This window comes from Ammodytes marinus (assembly GCF_949987685.1).
Source record: "Ammodytes marinus genome assembly, chromosome: 13".
Lineage (NCBI taxonomy): Eukaryota > Metazoa > Chordata > Actinopteri > Uranoscopiformes > Ammodytidae > Ammodytes > Ammodytes marinus.
This window is the reverse complement of record NC_137217.1, coordinates 17,195,972-17,217,875: the sequence shown is the minus strand read 5'-3', so window position 1 is coordinate 17,217,875 and position 21,904 is coordinate 17,195,972. Positions and strand designations below refer to the sequence as shown.

The following is a 21,904-nucleotide window of genomic DNA, read 5'->3' as shown; positions in this document are numbered from 1 at the left end:
GGGTATTTAAAGGCAATTCAACACCAACCTTCAAGAATAAAACAAATAAATTATGCCCTTGTTGAATATTTTAAATGCCCCAACATGATTAATGTCTGTCCTATTGAAGTGTATTAGTGTGACATATTTGTCAGCATGCACAACACAGGGACACTGAAACAGCTACATGGAAGTAAGCTGTAACTTTTATTATTTCAATCTGTGATTTTCCTCCTGTGACATGTCAAAAACTGAATCTGTAAATGAAACTTAAAAGCGTGTGCTGAAACTTAAAGTGTGTGCTCGTATTTAACTAATTGAAAGCAATACTCCATTAAAAGACTCAGGTTCATTGTTAAATAACTCATTTCTTTATTACTCATAAAATATACAGCAATCTCAGTACTGAAAGAACTCATTGGAGCGTTGAATTCACAGTCATAATTTCTATATACATGCTAGTTTCGTCCCTCGTAAAGAAAAATCAACGAAAAGAAGAAAAATCATTTCCGTTCTAATGAAGCTAGCAAATGTATTATACACATTTTTCCAGTTAAAAGTCCATTTCCGACAGAAAGAAAAAGGGTAGTTTTGAATCATGGTAGGATCAAGTGGTTTTTTTGTTTTGTTATTTTTTGAAGGTGAAGTCAAGCAAAACCTGTCAACATTCATGACTAATATAAGAGCAGAAATGTCATTCAAACAGAAAATCAAACGCTGTCTTGTCATTGGTTTACAGTGTTTCTTCTCACAAAGCGGAGCCTCAGTTACCTCAGTACTGGATCAGTGCCTCTTAGAAATGTTTTATTACTTACCTAGTGCACATCACTGTACTTTCAAAGCTGCCTCTATAAACCCCATCTTTTCTCAGTAACTAATGAAGGCACAAAATGAACACATAAATAGGAACCGAAAGTACACAAATAATTTATTCTTGAAAGACTAAACCGCATTGGACAGGTCAATATACAAAGGTAAGGTTGATCAACTTAAAACTAGCCTGGTTCACATATCAAATGTTTTTAAATTACCGAGTTCATTATATCAGATTTTCTTCTCTACAGGATAAGGAGTTTTAAGACATGAACATGGCTATATTAAAATTTTGATCTCAAAAAAATAAATGATTCCTCCCATGTATGACTTGAAGGACAAGTGCATTCTCACAGATGTAGTGTGCGCAGAGATCAACTTTCTCTAATTCATCAAGACAATTTCAGAAAATGAAAACTGGCTCCTTTCACACCGCCTACTAACTGATAAACCCAAGAAAAAAACTCATGTACACAGTTAAAAACTGGGTTAAAAATGCATCCATGTCTTTTGGTCCCTGTCGGTTTAGCTCTCTGTGAAGTGCTACCATCCCCCTTCTTCAGCATCTTTATTGCTGTACAAAAGTCGCTGTTTCGGCCCCAACAAGCAACAGTTTGAAGCACTCAAGAAGTCAGTGTTGGTAAAGCAGCAGTTATACTGAGGTCCAGTATATCAGCTGAAGGACACCTGGTGCTGTATGAGGTCGGGATGAGTGTGGGGCCAGCCTGCTGCCTCCTCCCTCTCTTGGTAGTGGTCGGGGTTGGGTGATCTCTTAAGGCTCCTTTTGGGGCTTTTCCCCCCCGTTCCTCTGGCCCTCCCAAGCTGGCGGTGGGTGATATTTAAGACACAGTGTGTGTTTCTGTTTATGCATTTCTTGGCTCCTACTTGCCCCTCAGTATGTCTCTGAATCTGAGTCATTGAGCTCCTCCTCTTTGTATAAGCCGCTGCCGTCGTTGTGGCTGATGTTGTTGAAGCTGCAGTAGGAGCTGTGTTCGCTGCGCAGCGCGGGCAGGCTGTCCAAGGTGACGCTCTTGGAGGGGCTGGTGGTGGTGGTGGTGTAGTGGTTGACGGAGTTGAAGGGGAGGGCGGGAGCTGCTGGGGTGCAGGGGGACACAGGCATCATGGTGGCCAGGATTAGGGCGAGGCAGTCCGCCACGTCTTTGTTGGGGGCACAAGCCAAGGCGGGTGTGTAACCTGAAAACAATGACAGTGCTCCGGTGTTAGACAAACTATTGTCAACAAATGCATTACAAAGTTTCTACAATTGGTATGATTTCTATGGAATGATTTAGCAGTAAACACATCTTAAACAGGCCAGGATATGTGACTGTGTGTGTATTAGGGCTTCAACTAACAAATACTGTAATTATTGAGATTATTTTATAGCTTTATTGATCCATCATTTGGTCCGTCTTATAAATGTACGAATGTATGAATGCGTGAAATAAATAGTTAATTTTTTTTTGTCCAACAGTCCCCATACTGTGTTAGCGTCACGTAAGGCAAAGAAAAGCTCTTAACCCTTACTTTTGAGAAGCAGAAATTAGGTTATTATTGGTATTTGTGCAAGATGAATGTAACAATAAATATGTTTTTGTGAAAATAGTTGCAAGACTGAATTTCCTCTTTTACAGTAGTATTCTGACCTGAATATTGCTACCTGAACTGTATTTCAGTATTAGGAAATACTTTACTGATTTTAGTGCAAGATTAAAACATTTTTAAGGGTATTTTTGCTGTAGGTAACCAATCATTTGAGAATGAATGTTTAGGTGGCAATTCCTAAAGTATTATAAAAGCCCAAAATACATAAAGGATAGGGTAAATAGAAGAAAAATATAATGAATTTACCGTTTTCATCGACTGCAAGTACACTGGCTCCCTTTGCAAGCAGCTCTTGCACCACTACAGTTAACCCATTTCTTGCAGCCACATGTAGAGGCCTTCAAAAGAAAAGATGAGACATGGTTGCGCCGAAAGGTAAGTCAATATTTTACTATTTGTATTTCTACATTAATAATTCAAATCCCCACAGTAAGGCACTACCACTCCATTCCATCACTCAGATGCAGCTAGAGACAAGACAGTAATGTTATACAAGTGATACATACGTCTGTAAGGCGGCGTTAGTGGCATTTATGAGGTTTCTGTCTGTTATCTTCTCCAATATCAACAAGGCACTGGTTTCATGTCCCTGTAGAAAACAGGTATATGATAAATATAAAAAAACGACAGCACACAGTTATAAATGTGCAGGGAAACACTTTTTTAATAGGATGTCAACACATGTTTTCAGTAACATTCTGTTTATTTGCTGCTGTGGAATGTTAGAACAGCGCCACCGTATGGCAATACCAACCTTACTGCAGGCGAGATGAAGTGCAGTGTTCTTCACAGCATCCTGCAGAGTGAGATCTGCTTTCGCACTGCTCACAAGCAGCTCTAAAAATATGAAAAAAAAAATATATATATATTTTTTAAATACAGAACTGGTTTGCTACATGCCACATTGATATTTTTCCAGTGAAGTGGTTCAAGTGGAGAAGTATTCTTACCAACAGCGTTTGTTTGCCCATTCTCAGCAGCCATCATTAGCGGGGTTTTCCCTGCCGCATCCACACTGTTGACCTGAGCGTTGTGGCTCAGCAGCAGCTGGAGACACTCTACATGATCAGTGAAGGCCGCTGCATGTAGTGGAGTCCTGCAAAAGAAATTGTACAGAATAATTGATCACACAGGTTGGCCTAGCATCAGACAACACACCTAATGTCACAAAAACTCTTCTTTCCTGTTGCGCTAACGAGCGTAAATACCTGTCTTTACTGTCTTTGGCATTGACAATGGTAGGGCTCAGAGTGTCTATCAGCATCTCAGCGGCGCCTTCATTGTCATGGATCCTAATGGAGAGAGAAGAAGAGCATTATTATTTCTTCTGTGGGAGGTTCTAGTCCTCTGCATTGATCCAGAACAGAAGACGACTCAAATTCTTACACAGCACAGTGGAGGGGGGTAAAAGAATTGCCTTCGGCCTTGTGAAAAACTTCTTGTTCAAGCAAAACCTCCACACACGTATCGTGACCTGCAAGAAAAGAAAGCATCAACCACATTAGCCCCTCATCTCTGTGACGCGATCACTATCAGGGCTCTCTTGAGACATTTATCCATACCAGTGTGTTATTGAAATTTAGACCTTCGGGTCCATAAGGGAATTTCATGAAAGAACTGCATTTAGACTAAGTAAGACAAGTATCAATTAAGTTGTCTATGCACATTTCAAATACATTATTGATTTATTTCTTGGAAACTTGCCTGTATTTAATTTAAGTTTATTTTCCATTACTAAATGTATTGTTTTTTTATTAAAAGGTCTCCAAACTCATCTTTGTACCATTGTAGCAGGCCCAGTGCAGTGGGGTGTAGCCTTGGTTGTCTGTTAGGATGGGTAGTGTTTCCACAGATTGGGCAGCATGCATCAGTCCTCCCAGTACTCCAATGTGTCCACACGCTGCCGCCAGGTGGACCGGTGTGCGCCCTTTACAGTCTCGCACCAGGAAGTTGGCGCTGTGTTGAAGCAAGGCCTCCACACATTCCTCGTGGCCGGTCACCGACTGTGCGACATAATACAGTAGATAGTTAGTGCTTTAGCTGTTGATGGATTATATCCTTAAAAGATCATTAATTTCAAATGAGTTTAGGGAGAGCTAACCAATGTTTTTTGAAAGTATTCCTTATTTATGCCCTCCTATTTGTGAATGGACTTTATTCAACAGACAAAATGGGAGGGCAGCATTGCCTAAAACAAAAGTTAACCGCTTATTGAGTGATCGTTGGAGAGAAAAAAAAATATATATATTTGTATATTTTAGGGCTGTCAAACGATTACAATTTTTAATCAGATTAATCACAGAATTCTGTAGATTAATCACGATTAATTTTACCATTCGAAATATGCCCGAAAAAATTTAATTTTCTCTGTATATTGTTGTATGAACGGAAAGATAAATGACAGAAGGTGGATATGTACATTTAAAATTAGTAGGCTATGTTTATTAATTGAAAATCCAAATTATGGTTTTAATACTGAAAATAAATTTAAACCAAACCATAATTCAATTGTCTTTGGGTAAATATAGGATAGGCTATAGAATGCCATTTATTTGGTGAACCTATAGGTTGTGCATTCTTAAATACAACTTGATTACAGTCCGCGGTGTGTGTGTGTGTGTGTGTCTGTGCGTGCGTGCGTTTGTAGACGCGACCACGTCCTAGGGGACTGTTCATGTGTACCAGGAAGCCGACGTTATGTTGATGTTTGATCACACACACCTCTGAAAACTGCAGACGTTTGTGTCCTTGCGGGCTCTGAACAGAGTGGACAATGTTTCTCCTCCTGTAGCTCCCGACATCAACTGCCAGCCGCGGTAGTTGATTTTATATACTATCTATGCCCCCGACACAGAAGTGACCGTTAGCAGTTTAAAACTTTAAAACACGGCACGGGCTAACGTGCTGCTATGTTTGGCTGCGCGCAGCTACTGATCCTGGGTCAGCCACAACGTTAGAGCGACTGTAGTACAGAGCCGGTGGGATATACGGGGCGGATCATTCTGCGCATGCGTTAAAAAAATTAACGCCGTTAATTCCAGAAATTAATCACCCTGCGTTAACGCGTTAATTTTGAAAGCCCTAGTATATTTGTCACATCAGCAACAGCAGTTAATATGTATATTTAAAAGGAAAAAAACAAAAACATCAAAACACTCAGAATTAGTGTACAAGAACTACTTTACCCACAGTACAGAATGTGTAAGTGTATGTATGAAAGATCTTCTTACCCCTCTATGTAGGGCTGTCCTGCCCCACTTATCTTTGGCTTCTACATTGGATCCTTTATTTAGCAGAGAATACACACAATCTGTGTGTCCACTCAAGACCGACAGCATCAGAGGGGTTCTAAAAGATAACAGTCAATAGTGTCAAGAAATGATTCAAAACATAAGAGGATAAACAAATAAAAAAACAGAGAAACAAAAACAGAATACAAACAAAACCATTCTTTTTTTAACTTACTGTCCATTGCCATCTTGAATGTCTACTGCACTTTGAAGATCAGCATTTCCAATCAGCAAACGCAAGCATTCTGAATGACCATTGGTAGCTGCAGGAAAAGAAAAAACACCCCTTTAGCATTCTTAATACTACTACTACTACTAACATCAACACTACTACTACTAATAATAATAATACACTTTATTTATTTGGCACCTCTCAATACAAAGATACACATTTCTTCACAAGAAAGAACTTTGCACCACAAAAAGAAAATCCATACAGTACAGTGGAAAAAATAGTATCAAATAGCCAGTTTATCATAGTATATTGGATTGTCTACTGGTCACATGTAGGGAAATCTATGAGCCTTAAACTCTAGGCCCATACCTGCTGCATGGATGGGGGTTCGCTTCAGGGTGTAGTCTTTGACCATGATGGAAGCTCCTTGGTTGATTAGGACATCCACACACTCTACGTGGCCTTTAAAGGCAGCCAGGTCTAGGGGTGTGCGCCCTTGGCTGTTTCTCACATCCAGATCCAGCAAGGACTGCACCAGAACCTCCATAGCATGGTGGTGACCGTGGTATGCCTGAAAGATTAGTTTACCGTGAATGTGTTAAGATAGATACACTGAGGTAGAGAGAGGAAATGCCACTATAAGTATAATAGGATATGGGTTATTCTCATTACTCACAGCAAGGTGCAGGGGACTGACGGGGGCTCTGACATCAGACTCATTCAGGATGTCTGTCCCTGAGGTTTCCATTAGCTGCACAAACCAGGTACACAATTTAGAACCTACTGCAGATAGTATCACTTGCTTAAGTTGTGAATACTAGTTCAACAGTTTTACATGGCATAGTGGCCTACTCTGAAAGCAAAAGTCAGACAAAAGATTATAGTCTGAGAGTAGACAGACTGATATTTCTTCTTCTGCTGGGTAGATAGATACGAGCAAGCTAGCAATACAGTGCGTTTCTTTTATGTGTATGTCCCACACTCAGGCCGATTCTTCCTACATATAAAACTCCAAAAACACACAAGGAAGGAATGTACAAATTCAACTCACCACATCTAGGGGGGTTTCACTTGCAATCTGTAAAACAGAGTGGGGGCAAACGATTAATTCATCATTACAATATAGTAACAATACATAAATATGGAAATGCTGACAGTTTATAGAGTTTAAAATAAGGTTCTCACTAGCTCCAAGCAGAGGCGATGTCCATACGCAGAGGCGTAGTGCACAGCATTGTAGCCCTGATTGTCCCGGATCCCTGGATTTGCATCATTTCGCAGTAAATATTCCAGGCACCTGCAGACACATAAAAAGAGGCTGTATTCAAGCCGAGAAAATCGTCTTTTAAGTCATCAGTGCCATATGCACTAAAACTAGTGAATGAGGCTCCTTCCCCCACAAAACATAACACTTCGGATCTACATGATTCACATGGATGACATATTTTTATCCAAAACATTGAATTTCGCCGAAAGGTGACGAGTTAGCACTGTTAACTGAACTGTTAACTTCAGCAAAACCAATAAGGCAACTCAAGCGTAACCGCCTCCAAGCACATCCACCCCCTCCTTTAAGAAAAAGTGCACTTTCAAAAGTATTACTGACTTTCCATCTGTGTCAGAGGCAGCGGCGTAGTGGAGAGGAGTGCAGCCCCGCTCGTCTAAGTCGTTGACACTGGCCCCAGAGCCCACCAAAGCAAACAGGCACTGGTAGTTACAGTTGGCAGCAGCATAGTGCAGAGGGGTCCTGGGGGGGAATAAAAGCAAACCTAGATCATTTCCCTGCTCAAATTTGACCAAGAAGCTAGGAGAGAACAAACCTCTTGATCCAAATCCACAAGTAAATGACAAACCTGCCAAAGCTGTCCTTTCTATTGAAGTCTGCCCCCGTGTTGAGGAGGAGGTTGAGACATTCCAGGTTTCTGAGGATTGAGGAGATTTAGAGGTTGATGAACTAACACATATATTGATATGTTTTTCTCATGAACTACATCCAAACACATATTATTTTTTTAATATATATTTTACTATTCAGCTGTACACACCCTCCAGCAGCTGCAGCATGTAAACAGGTCCTTCCAAAGTCATCAGGAGTATCAATATCAAACCCTGTATCAGAAGAAAGGATTGTGAACAAGATCCTGCACGTGAGGCTATACAGCAAAAGATATTGAACAGTTTGAAAATAGTGAATATCAAAGTGAAAAAAGGAAAAATGTAAAACAAGGCTTGTGTTATTTTATACAATGGCTAGATGTAGTTAAAGGTGGAGTCCGCTTGTTTTCAATATCTGTGAATATCTCGTACTGTGTGTGCGCTGAAAAAAATTAATCTGTTGTTAATACACAGCCTAGGCTCTGTATTAACACTGTGATTTTGACAACAAGCGGTCTCCAGAATTGCAGACTCCACCTTTAATACTACTGTGGTTAGCCACACCAAATGAAAGAATAGTTGCTCACCTGAAGAGAGGAGCTTTCGGCAGCAGTCAGAGAATCCACTGAGAGCAGCCAAATGCAGTGGGAACATACCATGGACCCCTCGTCTGAAAAAATAAAAATACACAATCAAGCCAGTGCCACCCAAATATCACTGGTGCTATCTTAGGGGGAGGCAGTATCACATTTTGGCTTTGGAAAAACTTTAAAACATACAGCTCTGAAGACAGTCTCACTTACTTTGCTGTGTCCGCTCTGTTGGTGATGAGAGTGTTGATGAGGAGCTCGTGGCCGTATCGAGCTGCGATGTGCAGTGGTGTATTTCCATTCTTATCTTCACAGTCAATTTCAGCTCCTTCAGGAAAATAAAATCAAAAAATAAAATCAAAATATGCACATAACTGGTGTTACACTAGGAAATCGTTCTGGTTTTACAATCCAGCGTGAGAAGTAAACTTAAGTTTAGCAGAAGTTTTAAAAAGGAACTCACCATTCTGAATGATTGCTTGAGACCTAGAAAACCTCCCATGGATGGCTGTCATGTGGAGGGGAGTCTTACCATCTTTACTCTGGAGTAAAACAAATTAAATGGTGTCACAATGTAGGTCCTTTACTAAAAGCGTATTCCCCCTAACAACAAGCTTCAAAACACAACGAGAAGACATCAAGCTGCAACTATCAACTGCAGGAAAAAGGTCACAGCAAAGTTATTGTGCAATTATGTTAGTAACACAAATAAACACTTGGATTCACCCACAAGGAACAAGTGAAACTGTTCAAACACAGACTCTTAACCACAAATATTTGGTTTTCGTTTCGACTGGTTAAGGGGGAGTCAGCGATTCTGGAGTATGCTTGTTGTCAAATTCACTTCAGTTCCAAATCAGTGAATATCTCATGATCTGCAACCTGTCCGTACTGTATGCTATGTATAAATACACAGCCTAGGCTCTGTAAGCTACAGTGGTTCCCCTTTGTATACATTGCCTTTGTTTACATACCAGTTTACAGAGCCATAGGCTGTGTATTATGTAATTTTTCAGTGCACACAGTGCATTTGAAGGAGATATTCACTGATTTTGACAACAAGCATTCTCCAGAATCGCTGACTACACCTTTAATAGGTGTGGCGTTTTCCCAATGACTTGGATGTATCAGGTGGTTCCAGTTATTCCACAAGACCTTTCCCAGACCACAACGAGACATGTTTTCACCCCCCAAGTAATCAGTGTTAAGTTAACGAGAAGCGACATGCGGGAGTTTACCCACCTTGATGTTGACATCAGCACCGTTGCACACTAGGAGCTCCAGGCAGAGCGCTCCGTGGCGTGAAGCGGCGGTGAAATGGAGAGGTGCAAAGCCCTTCTCGTTCACCTGGTTGACGTTAGCTCCACACTCAATCAGCTCGTTCACCACCACGTCCTGCCCGTTGTAGCAGGCCACGTGGAGGGGCGTGTTGCCGTACGCGTTGGACTCATTGATCTAGTCAACAAGATAAACAGAGAGTAGTCATGAAACTCTTACAATGGAGACAAACTGGTTATTATACTGTCACTTTTTTTAAATTTTATATACACACATAATTATGTGCTATGAGTTATTCAATTTCAGTTGTCTTTTTAGTCTACAGACAACAATGAGCTTGTGAGTGAAACTTACATCCACCCCCAAATCCAGGAGGTATTTGACAACGCTGATCATTCCACTGGAGGCCGCTGCATGTAAGGGGGTGTAAGATTTCTTATCTTTGCAGGCCACTTCGGCTCCATGAGACGCCAGCAGCTTCACCGCTTCTATGTGCCCTGAAGAAAAAAAAAAAAAAAAAAAAGATATATCATCAATATGTGATTGATCAAAAGATCACCAAATGCTTATCTTTCAAACATCTTCCATCTTCCTTAAATCACTCTTAGAATGACATAGTATATGAGTAATGTGCTTTATTACCCATGTAGGCTGCCCAGTGGATAGCACGGCGGTCCCTCTTGTCAAAGGCATTAATATTTGCTCCTCTGGAGAGCAAAAGCCTCACCATCTAAACACAGCCCCGGGGGAAAAAAAGAAGGGCAATCAGGAAATGTGTCAGGGGAAAGTGCAACATGAACACTTCTAATTCGGCTTTATTTCAACCAGTGGGGCAACTCCTTTAGCTACAGTGTATGTGTTGTTCAAATGTCTTAGTACAAGGGCTAAAGGACGGCTAACAGCACCTGGCCCTTATCACATACACTAATACATACAGCTTACTCCAGTTTAATCTAATGAATTTGATGAGCCCACACAAGCCTATACATTATTCAATTAAATAATTCTTAAATTAAATTAAATTACCTCTTAATTTGCTTAACATGTGGGTTGAAAAACATGTTGACCTTTTACTTACACAAAGTGCATGTACACAAAACAGAACAAGAAGACATTAAGAAGGAAACTGTCAATCATCACAATGAACCCATGTAGAAGTAAATGTATGGGTTGTTATTAAGTTAAGCATAGGCTACAGCTGCGTGTTCTCAGCTTGGTATTTGTTGCGTGTTTCACTGGAACATTTTTGCTTAACCAAAAGGGTTTCTGGTCAGCTTTTATGCACTATGCATTTGCATAAACACTTGATTAGACGTTTCCTTCCTTTAAGATAAGTCATTTGCATGAGAGTAGGTCATTGCAATAATGAATTTGCATGCACTCGACATTGGACAAACACAGACTGTGCACCTAGTGTCCTTGTGCGTGGCACCACAATGTATTTGGTATTTATGAATAACAGACTGTATCCATGTGGGGAAAAAGTAGACTGAAAATGTATTGTAGTTAAAAACAAGCTATGACCTCTTGGTTGAGCTGTGGCTTTTCCAATACGAGAGTTTGGCCTGGTGTCCAGATCAAAAAGCTGATTATCATTAACCAATCGTCCAATCAAAACTGCACTATAAACCAATACAACAGAAGGTCAGTTCAGTGATCCGTCTGAAATGATATAGGACACAGCTATTATGGCTACAGTAGGTAGAGAGTAACAGTAGGTAGTAGCCAAACTTTAGCGGGATGTTAAATGTGTCACCTCATACCTCATAAATGTTCCAACGAGTTGTTCAGTTGGTACTTATTTCTGTGGTACATGGTACAATGCCCACTGTGTGTTTATACATTTATGGAGGCAAGCAGGAACACTTCCTTTCATTGAGAGAAGCTCAGGATCAGGAGCTTACATTTACTGCCAGCTAAACACACCCCACAGCAAGCCTAGTGTGACGGTTTCACCAATAAATTACAAAAATGGCGAACATGGTACATGCTCTCCAGAGAGAATAACACTTACTCTGTTAATGTGAGCAGTGCAGAGGTGGTTACTTAAAACACAGCAGGGTCAGGAGGACAGACTGTAGCTGCCACATAGTGAGCACGGCCTCTTCACAGTTAACACAAGTTCTATTTTTCAAAGCAAATTCTATACATAAGTCATGCCATTTCTGTCTGTTAGGGCAAAACAAATATTAATAAGGCATCCTAAAACTACAGCAAGCACGGCTCAAACAGTGGAATCAAACAATTCTTTCAGCTTTCTATATTACCTCCAGATGACCGCTGAAGGCTGCATGGTGCAGCGCGGTGCGGCCTGCTCTATCAGACACATTCACATTGCTGAGCAGTGGGACGAGGGCCTCGGCGCAGCGGACCGCCTTGTTTGCCGCGGCGATGTGAAGCGGCGTCTGCCAGTTCTTGTCTCGGGCGTTTACATCCGCAGAGTGTTTCAGCAACACCTGGACAGCCTCCTGCAAAGAGGAGTGAAATATATGCGCTTTAGGGTTCCACGCCGTTTGGGTTTGGTCAAATCAATGTGCCAACAGCTAGTGTTTTACATTCACATACCTCACTACAGGAGGCCACAGCCCGATGCAAAGGAGTTAGCCACTTGTTATCTTTGGCATTTACTCTGGCACCTACAAGTCAAGAGGACACTGGCTGTTAAGACTGTTAAAGGTCATAAAGTTACAATGACATCTAGTGCAACATTTCAACAACAGGACCACATCCACTTTGAAATCTTTTTTCTAATTTTTATAATAATCTGCATTAGAATAGGCCACACTCACTGTAAAGAGTGCACGTTGAGATATTTAAAAAATATTAGATGAAGATGTAGCATTTGGCCACACATGCTTGACAACATTCTGTGTCACATTTGAAATATGTCACTATGCTCAGGTTAACATCTGCAATCATTTACCATTCCCCTCAATAGCAAGAAAGAAAAACGGTCAGGACCCCGAAGAAGGAGTAAGGTGATTATGTTTCCAAAGAGATTTTCAAAAGGTTTACATCGATGCTGACATAATGAAGAAACATACTTCCCAATTGATATCATGTCTTTGACCAGTGTTGTCACATATTGATTGACAATGGTCAATTTTTGAAAGCAGTAGAGTCATTTCTGCCCCTTCATATTTAACAAATGAGCGGCTAATGTAGGTTTTACAGAAATTCACATGGTTGTATTTCACATCAACAGCATCTGTACTCTTTTATTACTCCTCTCACGAGAAAAACATACCTGAAAGAATCAGCAGCTCTATTATTTCTGCGTCTCCGAGATAGGAAGCAGCATGCAAAGGAGTTCGCTTCTCATTGTCCTGTAATAAGTGAACACAAAGACATTACTTGGACTGAATATAGAGACTAAATTAACATCTTCATTTTGTTTCCCTTCTTTACTTTTTTGTGGTTCATATAGTGCAGATGGGTTGTAACTTTGTCTTTAAAATTACAAGAGCAGGGCAAAATGAAGTGAACTTAAAAAGCCGGAAAAACAAGTCGGTACAAACCAGCCTTTTTTACCTCCACCAAAGCAGAAATGGTGAGGAATGCAATAATAGACCATGCATTGGGAACTGCAAAAAAAACTATGCACTTATTGTACTCAGGAACTTTAAACTGAAAGAGTTATATGGGGCTGTTCAAGGACAATTCTACGTTTGAGGTTTTAAAATCCAGTGTTGCTGGGATGTTTTTTTTTAAATATAGCAATAATATGAGGAAACGGATGCAGAAATGAGTGAGAGTTGGTATTACCTGTGCATTCACATCCTCTTTCTTGAATATGAGCGAGCGTACTTCATCTGGGTCCACATTAAAAATCGCTTTCAGCAAAGAAGGCTGCAAAAAGAACAAGAATGTGTCAAAATCCACTTAATTTCAAGGCTTCAGTGGTTTATTTGTAAACCAAGCTCAGCATTCATTATTACAGAGTTACAGATTTAATGTAAGACCCAAGGAGTGAAACCCTTGGAAACACCAACAGCATAGGTCAAACTTTGAGCAAAACAATAACCATTCAGCCCTTAGAGACCTCAGGGTCCTTGTTGTCAAGAGACACAATACAGACAAGACTCATTTGTTTGGGGATTACACAATCAGGCTGCTAGAAACTAAAGCCCTTTAATATTATTTTAAATCCTTTTTTTTAAAAGGGAACAGAATGAAGCATTGAGAAGTTTGTTACATTTTTAGGAAGAGAAAAAAATATATACTAGAGCAGGCTGGTGCTGTAATTAAAATGGACGACATGTCACAAAATGATGACTCCACAAATCGGAGGACGCTCGAGAGAGACTGACAGGATTGATACCGACAACCACTTTCTCATTCCTTCTGGTGTTTGCAGTCTGTTGGCAAACACAACCACATATATCCCAAGGCATGGATAGAAATATCACAAACTTTCAATAAATACAAGTCCGGCTTTGTTTTGGTGTCCATCTTCACTTTAACTCCTGACATACTTAAATAGCAAAACTAACTTCCTGTGACTGTCTGCATCTTCGGAGTTAAAAATAAAAAATAAAAAGAAGAAAGAAAAGATAATAATGTCCACAGCTTTTCTGGTTCACAACGTGACAAGAGGTGGCAAAGATGATGAGGTAAACCAAGTTTCCAAAGTAAAAAGAAAACTCAAGTAAGGGAGAAATTCTTTTAAGTTTTTTGTGAAGTCTGACTCTTTATTCCATTTCTTCCCTTGCTTCTTAAAAATAAGTTAAAATGGCTCCGCCTTTCTTAGGGGCGTATACTAGGGATGCCCCCGACAAAGACATTTTCTTGCTGACCAGTAGTCGTCAATTAGTTTTTTTTACTGGCATTTGCGGACGATCAGGTCTACAAGCTGGATATAAGGATTTGATATTCTTTAACAATCAGCAACCAATGAAATCTGGTCCGACCCATTACCCTTTCTGGTTGACTAACGTTTGGTCGATTATAAGAGGGCAAACCTAGCGTATACACAGGGAAAGTACTCCTGTGTAACCATGAGCTGTGCTATAAAAGCAAAATATTACATGATATTTTCCCATCTCCAGTTTGCAAAAATATTCATATATTAACTTTCACTCCTCACAAAAAAGTCAAAGATTACCCAGGTGAGTAGTGTCTTGAAAACATGTAACTAAACCGATATTCAGGATTGAATGCATTATTTGTAAGTACGAGTCATTGTGATGCCTCTACACTAGTAAAGACCAGGTCACTGATTGGAAAAGCATCATTTTGCAGCACCATAAATGACCGGTTTGAATCCAATAGAGAGTCCTTTTAGCCCAATCATGTTCACCATACTCCACAGCTACTCTGTCAGACCCATGGCGTGGTCTGACAGAGTAGCTGATTGTCACTGTTCATGCCATTTTACAGTCAAATGCTTGTTTGTGACAATGTCACCAACTGCCTGCTCACAGCGTATAACTTTATGACTCATAATGGATTTGGAAAGTGATGCTGAGACGAATGACCTCTATCAACAGGCACACACTGTATACTTATGTGAGCAAATGGACCCTCGTGGGTCAAGTTGGACAGATAATCACTGCTGTACCCCTCCATCTGATCTGACACCAGCAGAGTCTTTGATCGGGCAGTTTTCTCACTTCCTGTGGTAGTGAGAAGACTGGATGGGGAGAACAGTGAGGGCAGGGGATCCCTTCCAGAGGCTGCAACTGGTTACCCATGGAATACCCAGATGGGACATTTCTGCCTTCCACATAAGCTTAACTCTTACCAGACTTTTATTTTTTTTTTAATTAAAAAATGCAAGTGGGCTCACAGCTACAACCACAGTTAAGCGTTGCTGTTTTTTCTCCAAAACTAGTAGCTGTGAAATGTCACGATACTTGAATGTTGTGTGTCATGATAGCTATTATCAAGCACTTCATTTACATGGGTGCATTGACCATGGGTATTCAAAACAAAAAGGTAAGATGAGGAAGCACGGGGGACCTGTTATAAAAAGAGTGCCAAGAGTCAGCAGGTTTTAAAAGTCACCTGCTGAAATGTTTTGCTTGAGTGTTACCTTTGTTATCTTGTCCTGCTTTTATCTGCCTTAAAAACGACTATGGTGGAAACCCCGCAAAGAGTAAAGCATCAGCGTAAGCCTAATTTTTTTAGAAGAAACACAACACTGACCAAATATTTTATTTGAACAGTCCGTCTCTTTGCATACAACATTTCATGAGCTGGATTTCTCCCCAAGTACAGTTAAAATGATGTAGAACGCAGAGTGCATTTGCTCAATAAGACTTAAAGCCCTCATTTACCCACCAGGCTGCCTGGCGAGCTAATTATTTAATGTTTAGTTGCAGGTCTCCACACTTCATTGGTTGCACTGGTGCGCCTAACTTTTTCAGCTAGGTGCACCAGCATATATTTAGGGTGCACCAAATATTAAATTTCAGCTTTAGCCATTTTGTCAGTTCATTAATAGGCCTTTCACACCAAAATGAACCAAGAGTCAGTTCCAGGCTGGTGTTGGGGTCAGTTCAAAACTGGTTACAGCCTTATCCCAGTTATGAACCGGTTGGTTTCACATCGACCGGAGACAGCCATGGAGCCGGCAAGAGAGCAACGTCATGACGTCACTGTAAACGTGTGTGTACGTCACCCGACGCCGCTGCTCTTGTGGCTAACGCTAAAGCTACCGCTAGCTTTAAGCACAACAACAGCGGCGAATACGTCTTATTTTTACACTTGTTGGCTCTCGCTTTGCTTTCTTAAGCAAACAGGACCCAGGGGTTGACACTAAGGTTTCAAATGCACTTGCCCATAGGGCAAGTACAGGTAATGTTTTACTTGCCCGAATGTTGTGTTCACTTGCCCAAAAAACTGTTAAACAATGATATATACAGTATAGGCTAATTGAATTATACATTTTAGTGATCTCTTATCTCTTAAATGCAAACACAGCTTACTAGTCTCATCCTGACCACATACAACCAACAACAATTCATATAAGCCTATATATCATGACATCACACTACACCAAGCGCTTGGTCCTGCTGCAGCATCGTGAAAGGGCCTCTTTTTGCCATGCACCTTGCCCAGGGGCTCAGAAAACTCAGTCTAGCTCAGAGTCAAGCTGAATGTTAGCTTCCACAGAAAAATTTTACTTATTTAAAACGGTCACATTGTGCCAAAAAGTGATCGTGTGCCAAAAAATTATTAAAGTCCACCATGTTAAAGCTATTGCCCAGTTATACTGTAAGTAAGGAGGGGGATCATTCATTTCTATTCATATTGATGATACCATTATAAAGATTCCACAATCCAAATCTTTATCGATACCTTTCTATTATTTTGTTTAAAGAGAACTGGTATTATTGCTTTAATTGCTTATAAGATGAGCAGAGCTCAGGATAGGACTTTAAGCAGGTCATAATTCCATATTTAGGCCTACTATTTAGTTTATATTGCTGGGAAAACAAGTTTTTTACCCAAACTGTAGGCTATTATTCAAGCTTCCCGCGAAAAACTCAAATTTCTTATTTTCTTGATGTTACATTTGAACACATCATGATGTCATTTTATTGACCTTTGCCTAATACTCATTTTACTGAGCCGACCTGAACACATCACATTTGAACCGTTTGCGATTTTTTTTAGCTAACTAGGTCTTATCCTGCAGATTTTAATATGGATTTAAAAACTATCCGATTTTTTAACTGCGGGACTTGCTACAGTCTCTCGTTTGTTGATCACCGCTGCATTGAATGAATGATGAGACGAGCCCGTCTGCAGCATGGGCGGCAGCGGCTCAGCAGACAAGAGTTTTTTTTTGGAGACGGAGCGGGTTGAAGGAGTTTCTTCAAGACAGTCGAAGGTAGAACACTTTTACAGTCCATGATGCGGTCCAGTGATGGAATAATACGCTGAAGTAGGCCTAATTAGATGAAGATGACCCGACTCGATATTTAAAATTATATGTGACCTAGCCTACTGGACTCCATAGCGGTATCGATAAGCTCAAACGTTATTGATTTCTGGGTTTTGAATATAGCGGAACCAGGTCCGTAGGATAGAGCCGGCTTTCGGAACGTAGACAGCGAAACTGCGCGCACACAGGCTGTGTGTGTGTGTGTGTGTGTGTGTGTGTGTGTGTGTGTGTGTGTGTGAGAGAGAGAGAGAGATCGAGTGCGAAAGAGCGACCGTGATGCTGCTGGCTGCCGCGCGCAGCTGCTCAATTGCGAATATAGCCGATCTATTTTGTGTGAGTTAGCGAAAGAAAAAATGTTTTGCAGACTGTAAAACATGTAGCCTACATAGCCTAGACTACAGACAAACCCTCTAAAATCCACTTGCCCGTCCGGGCAACCAAGAAGCAATCTCAACTTGCCCAAACATTATTTTCAGTTGCCCCGGGCAAGCGGGCAACCCTTAGTGTCAACCACTGGGACCCATACAGCGTATTCTCGCCGGTCAATTTGATCGCTACGTTCGGTAATTATGTTATGTTTACGTCTCGTAGTAGCGGTGTTTTTAAATATGGCGGGCATGAGGTTTGAGTTGCTCTGGTTGGTCAGGATAATCCCTCCCCCAACCGTTCGCGCAAGCAGTTCTTATCAAACCCTGCTCAATCCTGGGGTATGAGTTCCCCCGGTTTTTACGGCCCGGAGCAGGCTCTCTGGCGGTGTGAAACCAAAACACAGGCTCTAACTCCGAACAAGCCCAGAACTAGCGCCGATTTTGCGGCGGTGTGAAAGGCCTAATAGACATAGGTTCAAATATAAATTATTGTTAATAGGTCTAAAGGAATAGTGCTGTTCCTTGGTTCACTTCTTATTGAGCATCAGCCCATATCCCTCAGATGACCAACATCCATTTAGGGCTGCAACTAACGATTATTTTGATAATCGATTAATCTGTCGTTTAATTTCTCGAACAAATGTATTGTTATGTCCAAAACACACAGATATTTCAGTTTACTGTCATAATAGGATTAAAGAAACCAAAAAATATTCACATTTGAGAAGCTGAAATCAGAATTTGGAATTTTTTTAATAAAAAAGTACTCAAAACTATTAATCGATTATCAAAATAGTTGGCGATTATTTTAATAATCGATTAATTATCGATTCGTCGATTAATCGTTGCAGCTCTACATCCATTCATAACATCATATTATTGATAAGGAATGGCCTTAATGTGATGCATGTCAAATTTCTGCAGGTTGAGGAACTCTGTACACATAGCCTAAGTTGTTCATTGGCACGATCCACCTCCGTGTGGCCTATTAATATGTTGTTAGAGCCAGGCATATAGTACTTTACAAACCATATCATAAAGAACAAGCTTTGACTGTTTCCAACTGGTCTTTCTGTAGTGCTCCCAAATATGCTGTAATGTCTCACAACCACACTTTGATCCAGTGTCACTCACATGTTACTCTTTAAGTTTGATGCAAGTGGAGCAGAGAGCCAAGCCTTCTCGCATTAAGCCAAAGGAAAATAAAACATGTTTACTGCATGTCCTTATGCAATAAACAGCAGGATTAAACAAACCCAATGGTCAAACATAAAACCTAGTTTATTGATGGAAAAATCTATTCTGGACAATTTGCCGTGGCTAAATCAAAATATAAGCCACACATACAGTACCCTGGCACATTATCTCCTTTGAAGTTAACTGAAACCCACAGGAAAAGATAAGATATGCCCTTGTACACATTTGAACCACATGATGCTTTTCAGTGGTCGAACTGATGCTCAATAGACATTTAGAATAAGCAAGACACAGACTGCCATTACCATCTAGGGACCAAGTGGCTTACAGTCGCATTTCTAAAAACACAAGACAATCCTTCCATTCAGTTATTATGACGCCCATGAATTTCTGCAGGGTGTAATAGTGCATGGTTAGAGTTACTGGGGATAAATTCAGAGAAACAAGCAGGCACTTGTGCTTCTTAAACTGTTTCAATTCCATGATTTCTGTATATTCCTCCACCATGAAAAGGAATTGAGCATTTTTTTGTGGTTTGTTTACAGTTCTCCAGTCCTGCACAATTGGTGAAGGAGATTTGCTATGCTTCTGTGGCTGCACGACTGCACCACCTCTCTCCAAGCCAGCCTAGTTAATACAATCACCATGGAGACAGCTCTTTGGCAACTCCATTGAGCCCAGGTACACGATGCATGTATGAAGGCCTATGGTACAGGAATAGCAGGGATATCCAAAACACACAGCCCTTAAATGATAACAACAAGCTATTCTTGTTTTCACAAGTAGGTGGCAAGTGTTTATTTAAATTAGGGGACTCTGCTTATAGATAGATTACCAGTCGCTTAATATATCTATCATAACCATTACACAGCAGTTTATCTGCATGCATACCATTCAGATAGTAAAACATTATACATAGGCCTACATTTAAGTAAACAACGTCTTCCTGCATAGCTAATAGGAATGGTTTAATGATTAGCAGCACCCGCAAGGGGACAACACGGAAGGCTGATTATAACACTGTTATAAACCCGCTTAAGGAAATAACCAAACTGATCAGGGCACAAAACCTGTGACAGATTCCCACTTCCACAACACAGTGGTGACATTCGAACAAGACAAAAGCGTTTAGTTAGGGAAATCGTTGAACGCGGTGAGATAGCGTTATTTAGGAGTTTACACGTTATCCAATCTTATCGCTACAATTAAAGCTTCACCAGCTGAGGAAGCTAACATAAAGGTGGCCCACTCATCCAGTTGTCACAGTAACGACACAATCAACAGATTGCTTTCGCTGGTATGGTCTTCATTTTGCACAACATTACAGAGATACTTAGTGGCTCATATCAAATCGTAGTGTCAGTCGGAAGCGAAGACCCAAGCCCGGTTTTGTATTGTTTGGTCACAACATGCTAACTAATCACTACCCATTTGAGAAGCCCATGATCACGCTGGATCTCGCTAATTGCTGGAGATAATATCAAAGATATAACGCTGGTTCCAGCTCAACAACCGCTCGAGCATGTGTGTCCCTGTAAATGTGATGCCTGTTGTTATCGCCAAAATAAAACATGACATGATGTGATTCACCAAACACACCGTACTGTATCTGATTTTCACTTCTTACGTGGAATTCATTATTTCTTCACATAGCTTCACGCGAAACGCACAGGGAAATGCTTCGGTTTCAGAGAATAACCTTTAGAAACTCGAATTATACTCCGCAGGCGAATGTTGTAATCGGGGCAGCTAGGCTAACGTTAGCCAGCCCACAGTAGCTTCAACTTGGGTGAGCTTTTGACACAATGGACGCTTACCTGGTCTCGAATTTTGAGAACCACCATATTTCTGGGATTTTAACTGTTCTCATGCAGATTCATACGGGTATGTTCGTCTCCTGCCGAATAGCAGTGTGGTTTCATGTGGGTCTGGCTCTCCCGCTGGTCCTCTGGAGGCCTCTGCGTGACGCTAGCTTAGCTCTCGTGCTAGCTTCCTAACCTGATGGCATGGAAGCGAAGCAGTAGCGGAAACTCCATAACATTGCCGCCACCATACTTCCCCACCCGAAAAAGACGCAGTTCTATTGGTCCGACGCGCGGGGACGTCCTAGTAACGGAATTAGTGGTTGGTTGTTATTAACATCTGCTCTGTGACAGACGCACTGTGTTGCATTGCTGTCCACTCTCGATAAATGTAGCCTAGATATTGTTGTAACTGACCGCGTAAACTATATAGTAGGCTATATTCACCTTATTTTGGAACGTAACCATGGAAGACGCCATTGTTGTTGATCCTGTCATCGAACTTCCGGTTAGCTTGATCTTAGTATAGCATACCTGCGGAGCCCCGTTGTTTGTTCCGTCCACTTTATATATAAATAAACCAACTGAATAGCATCCCTACCCGGAGAAGTGACTTGGCTATGAAGCTACGTTGAAGAAACCACTCCGGGTGCTATCCAGGTATGTCAAACTATCAACAGCCTCCTCTGTTTACTGGTTTGATTAAAAAGTTTGTGAACAATTTGTAGCCTACTAACAACAAAAACTATGGCGGAACGAAAATTATGTATCATGTAACGTGTGTTACCTAATTAATTCTGCATTCAATTCTATGTAAACATACATATTTTGCTTATTTAACAGTTAAACCAGATAATAATATAGGCTACCTACTAATGTAGATTGGGCCGAATAGGCCTATGATGACCACAATCAGGCTGAGTAGCCTACAGATCAGATATTTGCAATCATTGTGGATTATGGAAATAGTAAATGCACATGTTATCTAAGAGTTGTTTACAGTGGGGAAATTATTATTTTGTTTGTAGGCTGCATTAATGA

General features: G+C 40.7%; 1 protein-coding gene across 1 annotated transcript; it reads right to left on the bottom strand.

Moving 5' to 3' along the window:
- Positions 1-331: 331 nt before the first annotated feature.
- Positions 332-21,028, bottom strand: ankrd28b (ankyrin repeat domain 28b). Its single transcript, XM_080039898.1, has 28 exons — positions 20,879-21,028; positions 13,371-13,454; positions 12,853-12,931; positions 12,171-12,241; positions 11,873-12,073; positions 10,248-10,335; positions 9,960-10,102; positions 9,570-9,782; positions 8,791-8,869; positions 8,541-8,655; positions 8,325-8,407; positions 7,908-7,971; positions 7,716-7,784; positions 7,469-7,609; positions 7,048-7,159; positions 6,914-6,940; positions 6,539-6,613; positions 6,232-6,433; positions 5,863-5,950; positions 5,628-5,745; positions 4,181-4,400; positions 3,784-3,871; positions 3,606-3,689; positions 3,348-3,493; positions 3,152-3,234; positions 2,904-2,986; positions 2,644-2,735; positions 332-1,986 (listed from the first exon to the last, which is right to left on the bottom strand). Exons 1-28 carry the CDS (start codon positions 20,903-20,905, stop codon positions 1,685-1,687), a joined length of 3,177 nt encoding a protein of 1,058 aa, XP_079896024.1. The 5' UTR covers positions 20,906-21,028; the 3' UTR covers positions 332-1,684.
- Positions 21,029-21,904: the final 876 nt, after the last annotated feature.